The sequence below is a fragment of the Cheilinus undulatus genome, linkage group 2, assembly GCF_018320785.1.
Source record: "Cheilinus undulatus linkage group 2, ASM1832078v1, whole genome shotgun sequence".
Taxonomy (NCBI): Eukaryota; Metazoa; Chordata; class Actinopteri; order Labriformes; family Labridae; genus Cheilinus; species Cheilinus undulatus.
Genome location: NC_054866.1, coordinates 57445762 through 57470604, shown reverse-complemented (window position 1 = coordinate 57470604; position 24843 = coordinate 57445762). Strand labels below are relative to the sequence as shown.

The 24843-nt window shown below is 39.9% G+C and overlaps 1 protein-coding gene across 5 annotated transcripts in view; it reads right to left on the bottom strand.

Annotated features, from left to right (window-relative positions):
* gramd1bb (GRAM domain containing 1Bb) overlaps window positions 1-24843 on the bottom strand; it is a 134062-nt gene that overhangs the window by 23663 nt on the left and 85556 nt on the right. For 3 of the 5 annotated variants that reach the window (XM_041805444.1, XM_041805453.1, XM_041805461.1), the window contains 11 exons: window positions 22512-22532; window positions 10190-10274; window positions 5797-5900; window positions 4777-4872; window positions 4332-4412; window positions 3533-3648; window positions 1831-1993; window positions 1528-1720; window positions 1259-1402; window positions 555-673; window positions 336-478 (listed from right to left, as the gene is read on the bottom strand). In XM_041805444.1, the coding sequence (XP_041661378.1) occupies window positions 336-478; window positions 555-673; window positions 1259-1402; window positions 1528-1720; window positions 1831-1993; window positions 3533-3648; window positions 4332-4412; window positions 4777-4872; window positions 5797-5900; window positions 10190-10274; window positions 22512-22532 (1265 nt within the window). Of the gene's footprint in view, window positions 1-335; window positions 479-554; window positions 674-1258; window positions 1403-1527; window positions 1721-1830; window positions 1994-3532; window positions 3649-4331; window positions 4413-4776; window positions 4873-5796; window positions 5901-10189; window positions 10275-12788; window positions 13674-21923; window positions 21948-22511; window positions 22533-24843 lie in introns of those variants that run through there. The other 2 variants (XM_041805436.1, XM_041805470.1) reach the window with 2 other exon arrangements.

Below are 24843 nucleotides of genomic sequence, written 5' to 3'. Positions count from 1 at the left end.
ATAAATAAAAGTTAATAAAAAACTAAAAACTAAAAATAAAGAAAATTAATAAAATAAATAAAAATTAAACAATCAAAATTAAAAATAAAATAAACAATTAAATAAATATTTATGAACAGTAGACAGGCTGGCCAGGTTGACCTGCATCATTGAAGGTAACGTGTTCACTCCTTGTTTGGCTGCCTGATGTTGACAGAAAATGTAGGCAGCTTTAGAGATGGCAGCCTAGACTGACTGCGCTTTTCCTCCATGTTGTGTAAACTGTTGTCCTGTTGTGTCAACTGCATCCTCAACGGGATCCATTAAAAAAAAAGTCCTTCATCCCCAAATCTTACCGTAGCCGACACTTGTTCTTAGCCACCCTGGTGAGCATGTAGCGGTTGAGAGTGTAGAAGTAGTCGTGGTAGGGCACATCATGTGTGACGACCTCAGCATCGATGATATAACACTCGCTCTCCTGACTGGCTTTGTAAAGAGTCTGGTGAGACAAGAAAACACGATTTCACTGAAGCCCGTGCACAAGATAAAGAATAAGAGGCTAGGATTGGTCGTACTTGAGTTTCAGTGACTGTGGCCGTCTTTGGGGCCAGGGGATTGGACAGTGAGATGGTGTACAGGATCTCTCTGGTCTGGTTCCCCCCATCCTCCTTCTTCCATGGGTGATAAACAACATCTAAACAGAAAAGGATGGAAACGGTGAAAAGAAACATGTTTAAAGAAGCCCGCTGGGGTGAGGTTTTACCATGTTTTTCTCTGAGGTTATGCTAATGCTGCTGTGTTCTGGGGAGAACTGTCAAAGTTATGCCATGGTATTCATTTTCAGTTTCCTGTTCATATTTATGAAGCATTTCATCTGGAAATTTGGAGTAAAATATTATAAGGAAAACTGGCATAAGCTGATAGAAAAGTATTCATCTTGTTCACCAGACGTCCTTAATACTCTGTTAGCTTGGAACCAATGCATGATAATGGAGCGATGTAGCTCACGTAGGTAATATTTCACGTAAGCTACATTTCTACATTATTTATGTAGCTAAATTAGCTTTTGCTACATTTGCTAAAGCTCATGTTTCTAAAGCTAGCTTAGCTATGGATTATGGAGCTATGTGGCTTATATGGTATCATTCATATTATCTTAATTTGAAATACAGCACCATTTCCTGTTTATTGTTTTATGTTGCTTTTCAATCGACCAGGACAGTGGCTCCTGTTAATGTGGTTGATTTCCTCTTTTTCCTCCAGCTTCATAAATACTTGCCTGAAAACCGTCTCTGTTCCATGAAGTCGCTCATGAACTGCGACTCTGTGAAGAGGATGTCGTAGAGCTTGTCTACGCTGAACTTGTAGACCTCATTGATGTGCTGCCTGCCATTCAGATCCTCATGGAAAGCCTGTACCTCTCCTATAAACCGACAAAAATAAGGTTGCTTTTGACCTCAACATACTGACCTTCAACAGCACCAACACTGTCCTGTGTAAAGAAGTCAACTTTCCACTGGATTTAGTGTACGTTCTGTGTGCAGTTACCCTCATCATGTGTTTCTGAGGAGTCACTGAGCTCAGTCGGCAGGTCTTCGTTGTCGTTGAAGTCCAGAGAAGGGGAAGGGACAGGACCACAAGGCCCGCTGGTATCGTTGTTCTTCTCTTCCACCACCAGCGGCACAGCAAGCAGCTCGCCGTCTGGTAGGCAGTCTGCGTACTCCTCTGATGGGAGGGCAAACTGGGAAAGAAGAAGACTGGCATCAATAATGGTTCCATGCTAATCGGAGGTAGAAGTCTAAGATGCTTTTTGGCCAGCCTGAATGCGTGTAGTCTTGTGGATGTGCGTACTGTGATGGGTGTGTCGTGGTTGCCTGGGCTGGGCATGGTGCTGTTTGGGATGACCTTCTTATGTAACAGAGGGGGGCTCCCCTCAGGCTTGGCCTCAGCGCTGCTCTTGGATAAGTTGTCATTGTTGATCTCGTTCTCTTCGTTAGGGATCTCTTCACTGAACCTGAAGAAACCAGAGAAGAGAAACAGGCAAACTCAGCTCCCCATGTTTCATCCGTTGTTCAAGTGTTGGCAGGTTTTTTATGCCGTCATTAGACTGGCTAGAGCAGCGGCTCTCAATGTCTTTTTAGTCATGTACCCCTGTGAAATATTTTTCATCCAAGTACCCCTAAACAGCGCTGTGACAGCCGTCTGATTGATCAAACTTTGATAAACACTTCCGAACTTCAAATATTCAATTTTTTTTAAGTATTAAAAATGATGACTAAATTCATGGCAAGTCTTCTCATCACTAAAGCTGGGTAATCAAACTAATGTAGTGAAACTTTAGTGTTACTTTGGCAGATATTTTAAATTTTAGTTTTATTCTTTTAATGAACACACACATTTTAGCCATTTCTACCCATTTTAGCTTTAGTCTAGTTTTAGTCATCGCAGATTTATGTTTGTTAGTCTCAGTCTAGTTTTAGTCATCGTAGATCTATTTTTGTTAGTCTCAGTCTAGTTTTAGTCATCACAGATCTATTTTTGTTAGTCTCAGTCTAGTTCCAGTCATCCCAGATCTATTTTTGTTAGTCTCAGTCTAGTTTTAGTCATCGCAGATCTATGTTTGTTAGTCTCAGTCTAGTTTTAGTCATCGTAGATCTATTTTTGTTAGTCTCAGTCTAGTTTTAGTCATCACAGATCTATGTTTGTTAGTCTCAGTCTAGTTTTAGTCATCGCAGATCTATGTTTGTTAGTCTCAGTCTAGTTTTAGTCATCGCAGATCTATTTTTGTTAGTCTCAGTCTAGTTTTAGTTATCGCAGATCTATGTTTGTTAGTCTCAGTCTAGTTTTAGTCATCGCAGATCTATTTTTGTTAGTCTCAGTCTAGTTTTAGTCATCGCAGATCTATTTTTGTTAGTCTCAGTCTAGTTTTAGTCATCGCAGATCTATGTTTGTTAGTCTCAGTCTAGTTTTAGTCATCACAGATCTATGTTTGTTAGTCTCAGTCTAGTTTTAGTCATCACAGATCTATGTTTGTTAGTCTCAGTCTAGTTTTAGTCATGAAAAAAAGGTTGTCAACAGACATTTTTAGTCATAGTTTTATTGGACGATACTAACACTGCTTTAAATTATTTTTTCCTCTGATAATGCCAGTTTGTGTATGGATACAGACAAAGGATCATTGTTGAACATGCTGATGGTTTATAAATGGATCAACTTAGCCGGCCACTTGTTTTAAATGTCAAGTTAATGGGATACTTTAAACCCAGGGAGAGCTCTGTGCACCTAACAGATGTAAGCCATCACTCTTCATTGTAAATGTAAATGAGAGGCAGAACAAGCCGGAACATTCTTAGCCACTGGACTTTGGAGTGCTGTTTTCACTTTGTTGATTTGATTATTAGAACAGAGAGCGATGGTGTCTGAATTTATCAGCTGGGGAATCTGGAAGAGTAATTACAGGTAGTTAATAATTACCTTGTTGATTTGGTTCTTAGGAAATCCACTGAGGAAGTAGCGACCATGCTTACTTATTCTGGTGTAGAAATAAACTCACCCCATGGTGTTGAAGTCATCATCAGGGGGCACGTAGTCTTCATCGTCACTTGTCAGGCCGAGCTCGTTCCCATAGCACTGATGGACAAAGTGCCACAGTTCTTTGGGGCACAGGGGCTGCAAAGGCGATTGATCAATCACAGTTAATGATCAAAAACTAACTGGTTAACTTTTGCCAGCTAATCTCACAGTCCAACACCTGCTGACCAAACAAGGATCATGCCATTCCAGAAATAAATCAGAACATAAAAGCTGTCTTTTTATAAATATCAAATAACTGACACATATCAGTGTATTCTGGAGCAACTCATGTACTTTCAATCAAACACCTTGATAAGAGATCAAACCAGTAATTAAACTAAAATATCAAACTGACAGTGTGCCCCTGCATTATTCTGTTATTCTCTGTGCACTTCACAGAATGGAGGACCCCTGAACTCAGAATATTAATCCACGTTTCCTGAGATTAGTACCATCAAGAGATTTAAAATTACTCAAATATGGAGCTATTATTGTTGAAAAACTATTTGCGAATGTGTACAAAGACCTGTACCAAACCTGCAAATACACTGCACCTTGAAAGAGTGTGAGTCTCTGCAAGTCCTATCAGAGAATAAAGTGTTGTTCAAAGTCTAGAGGACAAATAGTTTAAATATGTGGATTATCTTTAGGGCTGCAAATGAGAATATGGATCAGACAGCTTTGACCAATCAGAACTGAGATGTAAATCTTTGGTTGAGGAACAGTTTACCAATTGAAAAGAGTTTTAACAGAATCTGAAACTAACAGAATCTGCTTACCTTGTCCAGCAGCGCATTCTGCCACAATCTGAACATCATCATGTACGTCCTGTCTCTGGCTCCAAATGAGGTAAAAAAATGCTGCAGGAACAAAAAGAAAAACTTTGTACAAGTCTCTTTGGCACTGGAGTTAAATAAATTTGTTCTGTGGAAATCACAGGGGCAATTCTTGAAAAAGCACAGCTTTGAAAATATTGTTGAACTGGAGAGAACAACACTTGTAGTGATTTTTGCTTTCATGGTAGGCATTAATATCATCCCAAAGATTCTCAAGGGAAGAGCATGTCTCTCTTGTTGGTGGTAAAGTCATGTCTGTGTTACTAGACTGTGAAGAACCTCACAGCCTCCCCGTTGTCTCTTTAAGCAAAGATGATTCATTCTCGAACACATCCCTTTTTGGTTGGATGTATAACTACAGGAGTCTGTAAATCCTCCTTCCTCATACCTTCTCTGTATCTGTAGAGACCTGGATGGCATTGGGGATGAGGCGGGCAGTCTTCTCTTTCGTCATTGAGCAGATGTCCTTCAGACGCACAGTTAGCTGTACAGAAAGACAGGCACAGATTTACACAGACATGCTAGCTACTAGCAAAGAGAGAGAGAGAAGGCGAGATAGAGAGAGACAGAGAGAGAGGGCGAGAGAGTGAGACAGAGAGAGGGCAAGAGAGAGAGAGAGACAGAGAGGGCGAGAGAGAGGCAGAGAGAGGGCGAGAGAGAGACAGAGAGAGGGAAAGAGAGAGACAGAGAGAGAGGGCGAGAGAGTGAGACAGAGAGAGGGCAAGAGAGAGAGAGAGACAGAGAGGGCGAGAGAGAGGCAGAGAGAGACAGAGAGAGGGCAAGAGAGAGGCAGAGAGAGGGCAAGTGAGAGAGAGAGATAGAGAGGGTGAGAGAGAGGCAGAGAGAGACAGAGAGAGGGCAAGAGAGAGAAACAGAGAGGGTGAGAGAGAGGCAGAGAGAGGGCAAGTGAGAGAGAGAGACAGAGAGGGTGAGAGAGAGGCAGAGAGAGGGCAAGTGAGAGAGAGAGAGACAGAGAGGGTGAGAGAGAGGCAGAGAGAGGGCAAGAGAGGCAGAGAGAGGGCAAGTGAGAGAGAGAGACAGAGAGGGTGAGAGAGGCAGAGAGAGGGCAAGAGAGAGGCAAGTGAGAGAGAGAGAGAGGGCAAGAGAGAGGCAGAGAGAGGGCAAGTGAGAGAGAGACAGAGAGGGTGAGAGAGAGGCAGAAAGAGACAGAGAGAAGGCAAGAGAGAGGCAGAGAGAGAGCAAGTGAGAGAGAGAGACAGAGAGGTTGAGAGAGAGGCAGAGAGAGGGCAAGAGAGAGGCAGAGAGAGGGCAAGTGAGTGAGAGAGACAGAGAGGGTGAGAGAGAGGCAGAGAGAGGGCAAGTGAGAGAGAGAGACAGAGAGGGTGAGAGAGAGGCGGGGGGGGGGGGGGGTTGCGTCTGTGTGGGGGGTAAAGAGCTGTAAGCATACCAGGGTTTCCCAGCGGAAGATGTTGCTATAGAAACAGATCCAGTTCTCAGAGAGGTAGAGTCGTCCCTGCAGTAGGATGTCCCGTTGAAGAGCACAGGAGTAGTCTGGAAAAAGAAAACATAACTTCATCCTAATGAAACACAAATGTTAAATAGGACAGTCACAGTACACCACTAAAGCTGCACGCCTAAATGTTCATCTTTCTTTGTTACTACCCTCTCTCAAATGTGAGCGAGAATCAGACGCCTCTATTTGCTCTAAGGTAGGGGTGTCAAACTCAGTCACAGCAGGGGCCGGATTCTGGATTCAGGTCTAACCTGAGGGTCTAAAAGGGTCAACATTTAACCATAAACTGTCAACCTCATTTTCACCAGTAGTAAAATATGAATAAAAACAGCACTGATGATAAATATTTGAAAATGGAAAAAAAAGAAAAAAAAAGAGAAGCTTAAAGGCTCAAATCTAAGATAAAAATTCCAACTTATTAGTTCAAAAGATCAGAACACAATATTAAAAATAGAAAAATTATGTTTTTAAAGAACAAATATATGAGGAGAAAGTTAAAATCATAAGTTTGAAAGGTCAAAATATAAGATCAAATTTGAAATCATGAGTTTCCGAGTCAAAATATGACTTAAAATTTTAAATTGTGAGACTGATAGGTCGAAATATGGGATTAAAAGCCAAAATTAGGAGTTAAAAATGTCAAAATATGAGCTAGAATTCAAAATAATGACTTAAAAAGTTAAATTATGACTTAAATTCAAAATTGGGAGTGTACAAGGTCAAAATATGTTATAAAAAAGTAAAAATTACTCAATCAAAATGTCAAAATATGAGAAAAAATTTGAAATAATGTTTTTAAAAATCAAAATATAGGATTAAAAAGCCAAAGTTAGGAGTTGAAAAGGTCAAAATATGACTTAAGATTTAAAATTGGGAATCTAAAAGATAAAAATGTGACACATAAAGTCCAAATTCTAAAGCATGAAATGAAAAGTCAAAATCATAAATTTGAGTTGTAATCTTGAGTTGCAAAATTGAAAATATGAAACAAAAACACAAGTTAATTTCTTTCCCCACATTGTGAGTTTGTAGTAATCTCTACTGTTTAATATTTTTATGGCTTAACAAGGATATTTTTGTATTTTATTTATTTATTTATTTTTTGATGCTCAGGGTTTACAATTGATAACAAATTACATCATTTTGGGTCATTAACATAAATGTTGCACGAGGGGGTAGGAAAAGGAGATGGTTGAATACATTATAACAGAGAACATCCTACAAGAGAGGACACAGGGAGTATTAGCTATGTCCTCCCAGGTTAATAGAGAAGAAAATAGAATTTGAAAGAAGAAGAAAAAAATAATAACAATGACAATTATTTGTGCTTTCAGCAAGTTCATCGTTTTCAAAAAGTTTACCACAGCACGAAAAAAAGGGAAATGAGGAAATCTAAATGAGAAGCAAGAGGAATCTACGTATCTACGTATATCCTATAAACAGCTATTCTAAAAAGTAAGAAATGCAAGAGATCTGTCTGCAGAGCGAATCTTAGATTATAAATGGAATAAATTAGAATATATTCATCAGAGAGCCTATAGTTAAATGTAATTAATTTTGGTTAACTGCACCATCTCTGTTAAAGGTTGAAAAGGAAAAATAAATAAAAATAAGTGAATCACTAAGTATAGGAACCCTTTAACAGTAGATACAAAAGTAGTGATGACTGTATGATCTAGAATAACATTAAAGGGAGAGAAATAATGTCCATTTAAATATTGACATTGAGTCATCATAGTTGTCCATGTTTGTTTTTCATTTGGGACAGGTAGTGTTACTGAAGACCTGTGAGTTGATCAGGTTCTATGTGTAATCAGTCAAGGTATAAATACAGTTAGACATTTGCTCTAAACCTAGTAAAGTTTCAAAGGTTTGAAGCCAGGATCTCTGATTGATGTTATCAGTCATTTTCCAGTTCATGGCAATAATTCTTTTAGTGCCCATAAACCCCAAAGATACAATCTTTTTCTTAAAGCTAGGCCAGCTTTTGTCATCCATGTAGTTCAGAATACATAACTTGGGGTCTAAAGGGATGTTCTCTTGAATAATTCTAGATAGACAGAGCAAAATTTGCTTCCAAAAAAGTTGCATTCTGGAGCATTTCCAAATCATGTGGAGGTTCGTGCCTTTCTCTTTGTTTCAGTGCCAACAAAGGTCAGAGCTGTTCAGATGCATAAGCTTCAGTTTTAGAGGTGTAAAGTAAGTTCTGTTAATACATTTAAAGTTTATCGTTTTGTTCCGAGCAGAGTTAGATATTTTGTGCATTTTCTGCCAAACTGATGTGCAGATATTAGTGTCCAGGCTCTCTTCAAAGTCCCTCTCCCAGGTCTTTTCTAGGGGAGTATTAACACAATTACTAACACCATTCAAAATTTTGTAAATTAACAAGGATATTTTAAATATTCAAGTTGAAGTTCACATTATTATACTGGAGAAAATCTGCAGACCTCATGGTGGCGGGCCAGTTAGAATACAGATATGATCTTATGGACTGGATATTATCGTTCCACAGGCCAGATTTGACCCCTGGGCCTTAAGTTTGACACCCGTGCTCTAAGGGGTCAAACATGGTCAAAAGGTAAATGGGCTCGAGCTTGTATTACTCTGTTCTTATCATCTGACTACTCAATGCAATTTAACCCTGCCGTTCACAGCTACACATTCACTCCATTCTCTCTTCATTCCCACACTGAAATAAATAAATAAATAAATAAATAAATAATACATAAGTAAATAAATAAATAAATAAATAATAAATAAATAAATAAACAATCAAACAAACAAACAAACAAATAAATAAATAAATAATACATAAATAAATAAATAAACACATAAAAACATAAATAAATAAAAACATAAATGAATACATAAATAAATAAACAAGAATAATCAGATTTGGTCCCTTTGGACTGTATAAATGGTAACTTGCTGCAGTTCTTCCAGCACTGCCGTTGTTTTTCTATCTTGGTTGTTAACCATGAACTCTTTATCAACGAGCAATAACAAAGTTAACATCAGGCTAAAATGAACCAAGCTCATGTTTTCTCTGGGAACTATTCTGTAAGGCATTTCAGACAGAGATGGTATTCATTCAAGAGAAAGAAGAATTATGCAACAACAAATTAGCTTAACTCGTGACACTGTCTCTAGCAGAGTGAAATAAAAAGCTTTGATGGCTACAAAAGTTCATTTTCAGGTTATTTATGTCTCTGTAAGAAGCCAAGGAATAAAAAGTAAAAGCAAGGTTAAAACATAAACAGCAGTAACGTTATTATCTCTAAATCTACTCAAGGAAACGTGGGAAGTACTTCACTAAACTTCACTCAAAGAGCTGAGTCTCTACTGCGGATACTGGTGGGAGGCGTACAGAAAAATATGTTCTCTCCAGTAACCAATCAGGTGAGGCAGTGGAATGAAACAGCTGTTTCTCAATATTATGTTATGTAATGTATAAATTTAGGTCTAACCTGAGGGCCTAACAGGATCCAGACTGAACCGAAAACTGTCAACCGTGTTTTCACAGGTAGTAAATTATGGGGAAAATCAAACAGTGGTGATAAAGGATTTTAAGATTTCTGAAAAAAAAAAAAAAGCCAAATGACTAAATATCTCAGCATCAATGTGTCCATGTCAAATAAATGCTAAATAATTAAATAAATAAGTTAAAGGCTCAAAATCTGAGATAAAAGTCAACTTCATAAGGCCTAAAGGTCAAAATAAGCTTTTAAAAGGCAAATATATGAGATAGAGAGTTCAGATCATAACTTCTTTCCCTCATTCCTGACTATTTCTACTCTCTACTTTTTCAGATTTTTATGACTTAACAAGGTTTTTTTTTTAACCTTCAAGGTTAAATTTACATTTTTATACTGAAGGAAATCTGTAGACCTCATTCTGGTGAGCCACTTCTGATTCAAATATGAAATGATCCTGCAGGCTGGGCAAAACTGCACTGTGGGCCACATTTGGTCCCCGGGCCTTGAGTTTGACACCCCTGATGTAGAATCATTGGTTGTGTAATTGAAAATAAACTCCTGGCCAGTTTCTTATAGTTGACAGAGATCTAGAGCAACATTTTCAGTTTTTGCCTTTTCACTAATTGATGTTTTTCACAAATCTAATAAAGTATAAAACTTCCCTGAATAAATGTTCCTGTCCAGCCCTGGTACTGAGCCAGTGAAGTTTTGATGTTTGAGCTCATTTCCATCATGCCAGAGTTTGGCACTGGTAACGTCTCACATCCGTTTGCTTCCCCTCTGTTCTTTAGGATGGATTATTAGCTCTGCTGCACCCTGCAGACCTGAGTTCATTCATGCTGTTCACTCACCCACGATGAGTCTCTCTGTGTCAGGGAGCTGCTTGAAGAGTTTCCTGAAGTCTTCATTTCTCTGCTTGTATGTGGGGCTCAGCACCTGAAAAGAAACAGAGTCAGTACTCCATCACACACACATCTATGCTCTCATCATGCTCTGTAGACCACTGACTCAGAATCTCAGTAAAGCACCCCTTTATGGGGAAGGGACCATGCCTGAACCACACACAGGATTGATGGGGATGTTGGCCTAAACCAGGGTTACTCAACCCTGCTCAAAGAGCCAAACTTTTAGAAAAGGGCCACAATCTAAGTGGTGAAAGGTGGAAAAAATGGGTAAAAGTGGCAATAAAATAAGAATAAGGTGGCAAAAATGGGTAAAAGTGGCAATAAAATAAGAATAAGGTGGCAAACATGGGTAAAAGTGGCAATAAAATAAGAATAAAGTGGCAAACATGAGTAAAAGTGAATAAAAATAAGTTAAAGGTGGCAAAAATGGGTAAAAGTGGCAATAAAATAGGAATAAGGTGGAAAAAATGGGTAAAAGTGGCAATAAAATAAGAATAAGGTGGCAAACATGGGTAAAAGTGGCAATAAAATAGGAATAAGGTGGCAAAAATGGGTAAAAGTGGCAATAAAATAAGAATAAGGTGGCAAACACGGGTAAAAGTGAATAAAAATAAGTTAAAGGTGGCAAAAATGGGTAAAAGTGGCAATAAATTAAGAATAAGGTGGCAAAAATGGGTAAAAGTGGCAATAAAATAAGAATAAGGTGGCAAAAATGGGTAAAAGTGGCAATAAAATAGGAATAAGGTGGCAAAAATGGGTAAAAGTGGCAATAAAATAAGAATAAGGTGGCAAACATGGGTAAAAGTGGCAATAAAATAAGAATAAGGTGGCAAACATGGGTAAAAGTGAATAAAAATAAGTTAAAGGTGGCAAAAATGGGTAAAAGTGGCAATAAAATAAGAATAAGGTGGCAAAAATGGGTAAAAGTGGCAATAAAATAAGAATAAGGTGGCAGACATGGGTAAAAGTGGCAATAAAATAAGAATAAGGGTGCAAAAATGGGTAAAAGTGGCAATAAAATAAGAATAAGGTGGCAAACATGGGTAAAAGTGAATAAAAATAAGTTAAAGGTGGCAAACATGGGTAAAAGTGGCAATAAAACAAGAATAAGGTGGCAAAAATGGGTAAAAGTGGCAATAAAATAAGAATAAGGTGGCAAAAATGGGTAAAAGAGGCAATAAAATAAGAATAAGGTGGCAAACATGGGAAAAAGTGAATAAAATAAGAATAAGGTGGCAAAAATGGGTAAAAGTGAATAAAAATAGGTTAAAGGTGGCAAAAATGGGTAAAAGTGAATAAAAATAGGTTAAAGGTGGCAAAAATGGGTAAAAAAGTGGAAAAAATTAGCATGAAGTGGCAACAAAGGGGACTAAGTTGCAAAAATTGGGTTACAAGTGACATAAAATGGTTAAAGGTGGCAAAAATGATCAAAAACTGGAAAAAAAGGGCAAAGTGACTACAACAGGAAAAAGGTGGAAAGTAGAAAAACATGCAATGAAGGAGGTTAAACTGCCAAAATCAGGATAAAGGAGGCAAAAACTGGTGGAAAAGGGCAAAATGGGTTAAAAGTGGCAAAAATGTCAAATAAGGGAAATGGAAATACACCAACAAAAATGATTGGTTGACAATTAAAGCCAACGTTATAAATGTGGTTAACAGACTGATTCATGTCAAAGTTTCCCATTTTAACTTATTTTCTGGGGGAAAATATTCCAAATGGAGATAAAGATCCATAAATCCTCACCAAGGAGCCACAGGTTGAGGACCCTGGGCTAACCGTCCTGTGGGTGCTTCTGACAGGGTCTTATAAACGGATGCAGGGAATGCCAAGCAGAGGAATGTGAAGTGAATTCTGTTTAAGACAGCCTCATAAATGGAGCGCTCAGCCTGCTGTAGATCATTCAGGGCACATGCTGCTGTGACTGAGTCCTGATCATATGAGTCTCTCTGTCAGCTTTGTATAACAGAGCAACACGTGTCTGACAATCAGCCTTTTGTTCAGTCAGAGGGACGTACACCAAACCAGCCACAGTGATTGATTCATGTCTTTCCTGTCCTCCTGAACGCTGCTCATCACATCCTGCTGCACTGGGCCTGAACGCACTCACTCTGAGCAGAGAGAGCCTATGATATATAAAATCTCCGACTGCACGCCAAAGCGAGAGCTCTCACTGTCTGAGCCAGACGCTTTCCTCCGACAGGAAAGCTCCAGGAAACAATAGCTGCCAGTGTAGTGAGGAGGGCTGGACAGAAACAACAGGAACATTATTTAGGTCAGGCTCGTTCATATCAAACATACCTCCCTATATAACAACGTTTAGGAGTTACTGAGTTCACCCACAGCTACCCTCAGCTTTAAAAGACGCTCCTCTGAACTCTGGGAGATCAGCTGTGAACCAAACCAGTGGCTGTCTTCATCTGTGGCCAGTTTCCACAGCAGCTTGCTACAGAGCTGAAGAACCACCCTAAGCTCTAACCGTGTATGTGTGTTACTCTGTTCACTCCTCTCCTGATGGTTTGCAGCTGAAAGTGAAGGTAAACTTACAGCAGGGGTCTCCTCAGTGTCCCACTCTGGGTCCTGCAGGTCTGAGGCAGCCCAGCCCCACTCCCAACCCCATTCCCCTCTGGCTGGACCCTGCAGCAGCCACCCTGCCAGCGCCTCATCCAGCTCCAACACAGCCTCCCAGTCTGACATTGTGCAGTCCTCAAACATGTCCATATTCACCTCGCTTTGCCTCGCCTCGCCGCCTGGACGGTGGCAAATTTTCCAAAACTAGCCCCCAAAAGGGCTTCTCTGATGATGGAGGACCCGTCAGCCACGGTCGGTTTGGAAAAATAAGCTCCACGCAGCTTTGGAACGGGGTCTTTGTGGAAGCTGCCCCTGTTTTGGGTGCTGCTCCCAGCTCAGCGTTCAAGCGGCGGACGCAGCACCCTCCAACCACATGATCCTTGTCTCGCTCGGCCGTTTTCTGGCTCTCTCTCTTCCTTTCACACACAGGGAGAGGAGTTACGGACGTTGCCCTGTAGTAACCCCGTCCAACAAGTCCTTTATTATCATGCCAGTGGCTTTTTCCTTTTTTCTGCTCCTCCTTGTGAGGGAGTGTGGTGCTGTCAAGGTCTGAGCGCTCTGCAATTACCCAGTTTATGACTTACAAAGAATGAGGGAAGTCCGCTTTGAGGAGAGGACCTCTGATGTAAACAGAGATAGAACTGGGGTGAAAGAACAAGACCCAATGGAAGAGAGTCATTCAGGATTTTAAGCCTGTTAAAACGTGTGCAGAGTCTTTCTTGTTGCCTGTTTCAGATACGAGAACTAGATCAAAACTGCAATTTCAGCTGAACTCGCGTGGGAATGCTGAGAGTTGAATTGTGGAAAAACTGTTGAAAATAGCCAAAAGCACAAAAATAGCTGAAAATAGCATAAAATAGCATAAAATGGCACAAAATGGCTTAAAAGTGGCTAAAATTGCTTTCAAAAGCTTAAAAAGGATAAAAATACCTGAAAATAGATTAAAAAAGCTTAAAGTAGCCTAAAACAGCTGAACATAACCTAAAAATAGCTGAAAAGAGCATAAAAATAGCATAAAATGGCATAAAAGTAGCTGAAATGGCTTTCAAAAGCTCAAAAAATGATAAAAATAGCTGAAAGTAGCCAAAAAATAGCTGAAAATAACATAAAAATAGCATAAAATAGCCTAAAAATAGCTGAAAGTAGCCTAAAAAAAGCTAAAAATAGCATAAAAATAGCATAAAAATAGCATAAAATAGCCTAAAAATAGCTGAAAGTAGCTTAAAAAAAGCTGGAAATAGCACAAAAAAAGTTGATTTTGGCCTAAACGTAGCTGAAAATGTCATTCAGTGGCTGAAAAGGCATAGAAATAGCTGAAAATAGCATGAAAATAACTGAAAATAGCATAGAAATAGCTGAAAATAGCATGAAAATAAATTTAAGAATTATAACTTAGAAATTAGAAAGGTCATAGCAGTCGAATGACGAAGAAACTGAATGTTTTAAAGTTTAAACGATGCCGATTCGACATAGTATGAAGGAGGAGATAGCCAGCGTGGAAGAATAATCATAAACAAAATGGCCGACGTGAATCTCAATAGTGTGGATGCTCAGCATCCCCACTAATAACAGACTGTTACCTTTGCGTACAAAACAACACCACCAGTCTTGACTGGGTCTACACTGGGTAGTAGTCCAGAGCACAGGTCGTGGTCCACTGGGTCATGGTCCAGAACACTGGGTCGTGGTCCACTGGGTCGTGGTCCAGAGCACTGGGTCGTGGTCCACTGGGTCGTGGTCCAGAGAACTGGGTTGTGGTCCAGAGCACTGGGTCATGGTCCACTGGGTCATGGTCCAGAGCACTGGGTCATGGTCCACTGGGTCGTGGTCCAGAGAACTGGGTCATGGTCCACTGGGTCGTGGTCCAGAACACTGGGTCGTGGTCCACTGGGTCGTGGTCCAGAGCATGGGGTCGTGGTCCACTGGGTAGTGGTCCAGAGAACTGGGTCGTGGTCCACTGGGTCGTGGTCCAGAACACTGGGTCGTGGTCCACTGGGTCGTGGTCCAGAGCACTGGGTCGTGGTCCAGAATACTGGGTCGTGGTCCACTGGGTCGTGGTCCAGAGCACTGGGTCATGGTCCACTGGGTCGTGGTCCAGAGCATGGGGTCGTGGTCCACTGGGTAGTGGTCCAGAGAACTGGGTCATGGTCCACTGGGTCGTGGTCCAGAACACTGGGTCGTGGTCCACTGGGTCGTGGTCCAGAGCACTGGGTCGTGGTCCAGAGCATTGGATCGTGGACCAGATCACTGGATCGTGGTCCAGAGCACTGGGTCGTGGTCCACTGGGTCGTGGTCCAGAGAACTGGGTCGTGGTCCACTGGGTAGTGGTCCAGATCACTGGGTCGTGGTCCAGAGCACTGGGTCATGGTCCACTGGGTCATGGTCCACTGGGTAGTGGTCCACTGGGTCATGGTCCACTGGGTAGTGGTCCACTGGGTCATGGTCCACTGGGTAGTGGTCCACTGGGTAGTGGTCCAGATCACTGGGTCGTGGTCCAGAGCACTGGGTCATGGTCCACTGGGTCATGGTCCACTGGGTCATGGTCCACTGGGTAGTGGTCCACTGGGTCATGGTCCACTGGGTAGTGGTCCACTGGGTCATGGTCCACTGGGTAGTGGTCCACTGGGTAGTGGTCCAGATCACTGGGTCGTGGTCCAGAGCACTGGGTCATGGTCCACTGGGTCATGGTCCACTGGGTCATGGTCCACTGGGTAGTGGTCCACTGGGTAGTGGTCCACTGGGTCATGGTCCAGAGCTTCAGTTACAGGGTTTAATACCTGCAGAATCATTCTGTGGATGCTTTTTTGCGTCTGTCTATATCTGACTGCTGAATCCAGACTAAAGGTAACAGTGGTGATGTAAAGGTATGGAGGTATGATGGCGTCCCCCCCCCCCAGTACTGGGCTCACTCCTGCCCCCCGATACCTGATCACCCACTGTTAGTCCAAGCAGGCCAAAAACATCCAGAGCTAGCAGCTGCTGGTTTACAGTCTAGACTAAAAATATTACACGATTCCAAAGGCGAGCGTTCTGACCGAGGTCCCAGAGCAGGGGTGTCAAACTCAAGGCCTGGGGGCCAAATCCGGCCCATGGTACAGTTATACCCGGCCCACCAGATCATATGATATTTTTATTCTAACTGGTCCACTTGTACGAGGTCTGCAGGTTTCCTCCAGGATGAAAATGTAAACTTGATGATTTTTGATATCACTGTTGAGTCATGAAAATTAGAAAGGTAAACAGTCAAAATAATCTGATAAAAAGTCAGGAACGTGGGGAATAAATTAGTGTTTTCTCAGTATTTTCAATTTTGCATCTCCCAGTTATGACTAAAAGTTATGGTTTTTACTTTTTATCTCATATTTTTACCTTTTAGATTAAAAATTTTAAATTTTAAATCCTGTTAAGACCTTTCAAAGCAATGATTTTTAGTTTTATCTCAGTTTTTGACTTTTAAAATTCATGGTCTCAATATTCTGTCTTATATTTTGCCTTTTAAAAACATTATTTTGACTTTAAATGTCATGTTTTTACCTTTAAAACTTATAAGTTTGACTTTTTATCTCAGATTCTTAGTTTTTAATTTGTCATGTTGACCTTTTAATCGTAAATCATTTATCAGTTTAGTTTTTTACCCCCATAGTTCATGTTTCTGGTGAAAATGAGGTTGACAGTTTATGGTAAAATATGGACCCTGGTAGGCCCTCAGGCCCTCTGGATCAAACCAAAGGTAGACTGGAACCTCCTCTACTGTTACAGAAATAAACTCGTAGAAGCTGCCACTACTGTCGACGGCAGAGACACAGCTTTGTGGGCGCCATGTTGGTGGGGTACAGACGCCGCTCATACTAAACGCACGTATAAACGGCGGAAGGTCATCCACAAATGTGAACTGAATTTCCAAACAGACAGAGAAGTTCTTTAAAGAAGTCTGCATTCATTCTAAATAGTCTCAAGCAGTGGTTCTCAACGTTGGGGTCGGGACCCCCTTGGGGGTCATGAGACACTGAGAGGGGGTCGCCAGATGCCTTAAAAAAATGGAGAATATTTTTCAAATGATATCAAACTGTATGTTTCAGCCATTTTAATAAAATAAATGCATGAAATGAGTTCAATCTAAAACAAAAACATGTCATTAGCAGCATCCTGAATAACTGTTTCCTCATTTGGGGGATGGAAAGTGTGTCTGACTGTTACGGGGTTTTTATACTGAAAATATCTATTCCTGCCATTTTCCCCACCCACTTTATTCATTCTATTATTCATTTCTTGCCATTTTTACCCACTTTTGCCACTTTACACTAATTTGGCCTGATTTTTATCAGTTTTCATCACTTTTTTCCACCAGTTTTAACACATTTTAACACATTCTTTACACTTTTTTTTGTCAGTTTTTGCCTATTGTTGTTCTGTTGACCTATTTTCAGAACTATTAACCCCGTTTATATCACTCTTGACACCCACTTTTGATTTTAACCACATTTCACCACTTCTAACCCATTTCTGCCAATGTTTGCCTATTTTTCTGCCTCAGTTAACTCATTGTTTGCAGTTCCAACCACTTTTTTTCCAATTTTAAATCCCATTTCAGCAAATTTTCCACCTGTTTTTGCCACTTTAACCCATTATTGCCATTATTTTCCTATTTTTGCCCTTTCTAACGCATTTCTGCTACTTTTAAAATCCCATTTCACCATTTTTTCCACCAATTTTGGCCATTTTTTAACCCATTTTAGCATTTTTAACCCACTTTAATCCAGTTTTATAGGAAAATGTGATTCCATTATTAAGAAGGCTGTATGGATAAGAAAAGATGTTTGGGGTATTTGTTGCTTTGATAACATGTTTATTATGCAGTTTAAATGTCTGGATATCACAGCTTAACTTTAACATGGGCCCCAGAAACTCCCCCCTTATGAGCGGCCTTACACATGACTGTCTTTAACTGTGCATGGCTGTGTTCAACCACCTTCAGGTCCAGTGGGGGTCCCCGGTCTCTGGCACCTTTTTTTGGGGGTTGCGGGCTGAAAAGGTTGAGAACCAGCGGTCTAAAGTACCCGCCTTTAGAATATAAACGTTACTGCTCTGTGAGAATCACTCTAAGCTCATATAAGATGAACTGTTGGTCTGAAACATACATCTTTCACCCAGGTAAACCGGCCTGCCATCAATATTGTAATATTTTAGACTCTAAAGTTCATCAGAATGAGGGCGTTTTCATCAAATCTTTGGTTCAAACAGAACCAACCATCCTTCTCCATGATTTGTGGTGTCAGTTTTGAGGGTGACCTCTCCGCTTATTTGACTTCCTGTCCTCTGTGGATGTATTTAACTGCTGCAGAGTCCTGTGCTCAGGTGACAGCAGACGGGATGAGAAAGCTCTGCCGATCCGCTGCGCTCATGGATCTAGTTAACGATTAACCTGCTGGACAAACAGCAGGAGATGGGAGAGCCTGGTACTGTAGACCAGGGTGGGGTTTATGTGTTTGAGGGAGGGGGGCGAGGGCCAGCATTCTGTCTGCAACAATTCCACCCTTTATGTCAGCGCTCACGTCAGTCTCAGTGAAGCAATCCTCCGTTTGCTCAACTTGTTGCTACCTCCCGGTTAAAGCTCAAGCCTGCGCTGTGGTTGCTGAGGAAGCGTTGTGACAAGTTTGTGTTCATGCAAAGCAAATGAACAGGCGCTCGCAGAAAGATGGCCGCCATGTGCATCTCTAAACAGGCTCAGAACTCACATCAAGACGGATGGGCTTTTAATCACTGCAACTTCAGTGCCATGGGAGGTCATCACTGCCAGTTTGAGGTGCACACACACACACACACACACACACACCCCTAACCAATAACAGTAAAAGCCACCTGACCATTGTTGAGTGAGCTTCAGTGTTATTCTATGACAAAGAGCCTAGAGATGTCCAAAAACTCTCCAAACTCAACTGAATATTTTCCAAAATCCCCACCATAACCCTGAGATGTCTATTTTAGTCTGTTTCACAGTAAAGCCCCAGTGATGACTCAGAGTGAGGGTCCACAACGTTTTACCAGCGTCTGAAACCCTGGAGCTTGTCTGCTAGCTTGTTTCTCCTAAAAACAGATGGAGCTTTAGTAAAACTTTTATACCCACCTTTAAAATTCACAAATAACTTTGTTCACAAGCATACCAGTTCATTTTCTTTAAGCTTTGCCATTTCCCCTACAACTTGGCTTCAGACAATTTTGCTTTAAAGTTATTTTCAGCTCAGGAGAGTGGATATAATCTGAGAGTTCACTGAAAAAACTAAGAAAACAGTTCGTAAAGCTTACAAGCTTGATTATTATTTTTTAAAAAAGTTTTATTCTTCCATTTCTGGAAGCTGTGGTTTACGTCAGGAAGGATGCAGGATGCTTGTGCCGTTTCAGTCACGACTCCATATTAAATTATATATATATGTGTATATATATATATATATATATATATATACACACATATATATACATATATATGTATATATATGTATATATATATACATACATATATATATATATATATATATATACACACATATATATACATATATATGTATATATATATGTATATATATACATACATATATATATATATATATATATATATATGTATTTATGACGACTGACTTTGATCAAAATGTGGACATTGAGAAAAATGTTTGAAATTTGTGCCTGAATGAAACTACTACTATTTAATATAATGCTTTACCTTCCAATTCTCTGCTGATGAGTTCAGTCTAGGGCTGGGAAATTCATCTAAAAAAAGATTAAACAGCAATACGGCCTGCTGCAATTTTCAAATCACAAAGGGTGCAATATTTCTTTGACCTTACTTATTTCAACTGCCATGTTTACCCATTTTTGCCACCTTCTTCTTATTTTTATTGCCTCTTTTACCCTTTTTGCCACCTTACTAAAAATCCATATCCAATTGACCTATGGCTAAGTCCCGCCCTCAAACGCGATGAGCCAATCACAGTGCGTATACCACTCCCATACCCTCGGACATCGGCTGCGTGGACGTCCATTGAAATGAATGGGAGAAAGTCCATTTTCGTCCGGTTTTATGAGTTTTTTTTTGAGATTTTAAGTTTAAAAAGGTCAGTCGGTGTTCATGGGGTACATGCGACTCCAACACAAGGTATCCTGAGAGGCTGGGCGACAGAGTGTATTTTACCCTTTCCTCAGCCACATCTAAACCCAGAGAAGTGTCTTCTTTGGATAAAAGTTTTGCAGTAGACCACAACATCAACTCAACATGGATAAAATTAACAGCATCTGTTCTAAGGTAAGCCAACATCGTATTTGAGGCAGCATGTTGTCGCTTTGCTGGAAAGAAATATAAAGTTATCTTTAACATCTCTAACGTTAGCTAAAGTTAGCCTAACATTAGCTCCTAGCTGCGTTGTTCGTTGTGTCACGTTGTTTGTTGGGAGTTCGTTGGCATTGTGTGTTCTAGTTTTTGTTCTTTGGTGATCGTGCATGATTGTTAGCTGTTGTCCAAAGGGCTCTAGTTAAACTAACGTTAACTTCTGGAGCTTAGCTTCATTAACCTATCTGTAGCCGAGATAACAAAGGTCAGCAGACGTTATGCTGAATGATTCAGTGTAAATACTGGAGCACCAAACTACCGGAGACACTCTGGGTAAAGATGGTAAAAAGGCCGTTACATTTTTGTCATATTCTGAGCCAAAAACCTGAACTTCAGTGGCTCTCTGATGATGATCCTCTATCTTGGATCTGGTCTGAGATTGTGATGGCAATGAGATGTGGTTTATCACGTTTGCACTGGGACCTGTAAATTTGGGCTTGTAACTGAAGCTTTTTATCGACTTTCTCGACAATAAAATGATTAATATATCCCTCCAACGCGATGACATGTGATATTTCTGTCTCCAAAAATCATCAGTGGCCTCCAGTGAAATGTCTGCTACTGCCATACCTGCCATAGTGCCTGTCACTGAGGCAAAGAGGATCAAAAAATGGTTACAAATGACAAAACAGTGCAATAAAAGTAATGAAAAGGGGTTAAAAAGTGGCACGAAATAGAAGAAAAGTGGCAAAATGGATAAAAGAATGGCACAAAGGAGATAAAACATGCAGGAAAAGTGGTTTAAAAGGGTTAAAGAATGGCAAAAATGTGTTATAGAGGCAAAAAGTAGCAAAAATAGGTTAAAAGTGGCAAAAATTGGTTTTAAAGTTGCAAAAATTGTTGAATAAATGTAACAAAAAGGGGTTCAAAAGTGGCAAAAATAGAAGAAAAATGGGAAAAAATGGATACAATTGGAACAAAGGGGATAAAACATGCAGGAAAAATGGTTTAAAAGAGGTTAAAATCCTGCAAAAATTTTGGTTAAAGAGGCATAAAGGGGTTAAAGTGTCAAACATGAGTTAATACTAGTACTAAATCAGAGTTGTGGAGGGCCCATTCTCTGGGACTTTCAGGGGTCCAGCTCTGTGGTCAGGCTCCTTGTGTCCTGCTGCATCATAGAGAACAGGGACAGATCTCACTGGTCATTCCTAAAATGTCCTGCATTTTAAAGAAAATACAAATACTACTACAATAATATTCAATCAGACCCTAAATACTGATGTAGTTTGTGTGTATGTGAAAGTCCGGCCCCCAGAGTTTCTGTTAGGACCACATCTGGGCCCTGTGTGAAGTTCCTGATGACCCCTGGTCTATAGTGGTTAGGACCTGGTCCCAGGACATGTCCCCACCTAAAGCAGCACGGTCCACCCCCCATTCTCCTGGTGCTTGGTTTCAAGCGCGGCCCACTGAGCCCTGTGATGGTTTACTGGTTTAGTAGGATGACAAAGTCAGCTTGTTACCACCTGCAGTGAGCCACAATCATAAAGTCAAGCGGCAGCTCTCTTTGACCATAACTGTGCACATCAGAAACACTCTGACTTTAGTCGTACAAATATCAGAGATGATGAACGTCTCCCTCTACACTTCAGCTTTACCATCAGGTGGTAACAGCACTGATTGAAGGCAATGGAGTGAGAAACAGGCAGAAGGATATTATCATTCCAGTGGTCTGAGGACCAGAGCGAGAGAGACAGAGAGATCCAGGGTTGCACAAAAATACAAGTCATGCTTACTCTCAAGATGTGTTGTCTTTCATGCTGGGGAGAGAGGGGAAAAGTGTACACAGGGAATAAAAAAGGAAAGAAACAACATAAAACGGGAAAAAGTCCTTTAAACACACAGAACTAGGGTTTGACACTCCTGGCATGGGTGTAACTGACGAGGCAGGCGCCCCTCTTAGCTTCACAGTCAGGAACCATAAGGTCAGTCATGACCCGGCACAGAAGTGGTGTTAGCACACCACCTAGTGGTGTAGTTCAGAACTGCAACAGTTAGTCCAGACACACAGAAGCTTTAAGGTGCACAGTTCTTTCTGTCAGTTCAACATTTCCATTCTCCTGCTTCCTCGCATCACACAGGTACACCTGCTGGTTCTACAGACTCATGCAGACCCCTGCCTGGAGGTCCAGGAGCCCACGGTAGTGTCTCAGTGCTGCAGTAACAGGGGTGGAAGACCTAAACCTTTCTTAGTAAGCAACACACAGCACCTAAAGGAGACTACAGGAGTCACTGACAGGACATGAGCTCACAACAGCACCCACACACACACACACACACACAGAATCACAGAAGTTCATAATCCAATGAAAAGTCGGACTTACGTTGTACCAGCTTTGGCTCTTCTGTGGAAAGAAAAGAGAAGAGAGGATTCATTTTACTCTGTGCATCTTAAATTCCATAAAAATAGAAATATACCACAAAAATCAGATTTGATGATCAACATTTAAGTTCCTAAGGAACTGTGATTTCTGCAGATTTTTATTTTTTTAATGAGAACACAGAAAACCATAAACCAGGGGAGTCAAACTCAATCACAGTGGGACCAGATTCTGATTTAAGGTCTGACCGGAGGGCCTACCAGGGTCCACATTTAACTGTCAACCTCCTTTTTCACCAGCAATAAATTATGGGGTAAAAGTTAGCTATAATGATAAATGATTCTGAGATTTAAACAGTCTGAATGATAAGTTAAGGCTCAAAATCTGAGATCAAAAATAAACTGATTTGTTCAAAGATCAAAACACAATTAGATGTTAAAATAATAATTTTTAAAAGGCAAATATATAAAAAAGAAAGTCGCAATCAATTTTTAAGGCAAAAATATGGCTTAAAATTCAAAATGGTGCAAGATATGATATAAAGGTTGGAATACTAAATTGAAAAGGTCAAAATATGAAACAAAAGAGTGATGATAATAACTGGACAGCTTTAAATATGAGACAGATAGTGAAAATTATACATTGAAAAGGTGAAAATATCAGATAAAAAGTCAGAATTGTACGATGCAAAATTGAAAATATGAAATGAAAACTCATGAATTTGTTTTCCCACATTTCTTTTTATCTACTTGTTTCTACTCTTTATTTTTCACACATTATGACTGAAGGATATTTGATATCATGAAGGTTCACACCTTTAAACAGGAGGAAATCTGCAGACCTCATATTTTAGGGCCACTTATAATAAGAATATGACCTGATCGTGAGTTAAACACCTCTGCCAGAAACTCTGATTCCTGAAATATTAGAAAAGATTACCTAAAGAAATGAAACAGTATTAGTGAAGCAGCAGCAGCAGTAAAAGGGTGTTAAAATGAGTAAAGTTAAAATCCAGAAACAGCTACTTCATCTCTATTTGTCTGATGAATGAAACACATTTTTAGTTTCTAGTTAAGCGTGCTCGATCACTGTAAGTATTTTATCAGACCGAACATTTCCGTCCTTTCTACATTTATTTTAGCTGAGCTGGAGCGAATGTTAAAAACTAAAGTATGCCAAAGAATAAGAGATGAGAAACATGAAGCTTTGAAAGGAGTCTGACTGAAACATTTAGAAAGTTTCCACAGCTAAAAGGTAAAGAAACCTAAATGGAGAGTTGATTTCACTTAAATGGTGAAGCCCTGATACCACAGAGATACTTTTTCTCAGTGAGAATTACTGAAACATTTGAGGGACTCTGTCTGCGAGTATTTGGAGTTGTACTGTCAGCATCTACAGCGTGCTCAGCCATTTCAGTACTCACTCCATTTTACTTTTACATTTATGTTTCATGAACTTTTCTTTTAAAGTCAGATTTATGCCAGACAAGATGAATGAACTTTAGTAACTTTAGTGACCAGAATGTGCATGTCCATGTTGTTCTAGACCACAGGAGTCAAACTCAAGGCCCGGGGACCAAATCCGGCCCGTGGAGCAGTTAAATCCGGCCCAAAGATGACCCGGTATTTCTGTTCTAACTGGCTCACCAGTCTGAGGTCTGCAGATTTCCTCCACTATAAAAATGCGAACTTATCCTGATGGTTTAAGATTTCCTTGTTAAGTCAGAAAATCTGAAAAAGTAAGGAGTCAAAATATTTAGATAAGAAGTCAGGAATGTGGAAATAGAAATTAATTTATGTTTTAATTTCACATTTTCAATTTAGCATCTCACAATCAGGACTCAAACTCAGGATTTTGACTTTTTATTTCATACTTTGAGAATTTCAACTCATAATTTTGACTTCTCATATGATAATTTAAACTTTAAGATTCATAATTCTAATTTTTTAAAGTGATCTTTTGACCTTTTTAACCAATTATTTTGCATTTTACCTCATATTTTCCTCTCATAACTTTGACTTCATGATCCCATAGTTTGACCTTTTAGACTCACAATTTAAAATTTTAATCATATTTTAATTTCACGATTAAAAAATGTATTTCCTATTTTGACCTTTAAACTCATGATTTTGACTTTCTGATATATTCACCTTTAAATAAATATTATTTTTCTATTTCAATTTCATGTTTTGACCTTTCTGAACTAATAAATGTATTTTTTATTTTTTTAAGTGTCAGAATTATTTATCATCAGTGCTAAGTTTGTTTTTTTTCTTCATATTTTATTACCAGTGAAAGAAGGTCGAGTTTCTGGTTAAAAGGTGACCCTGTTCGG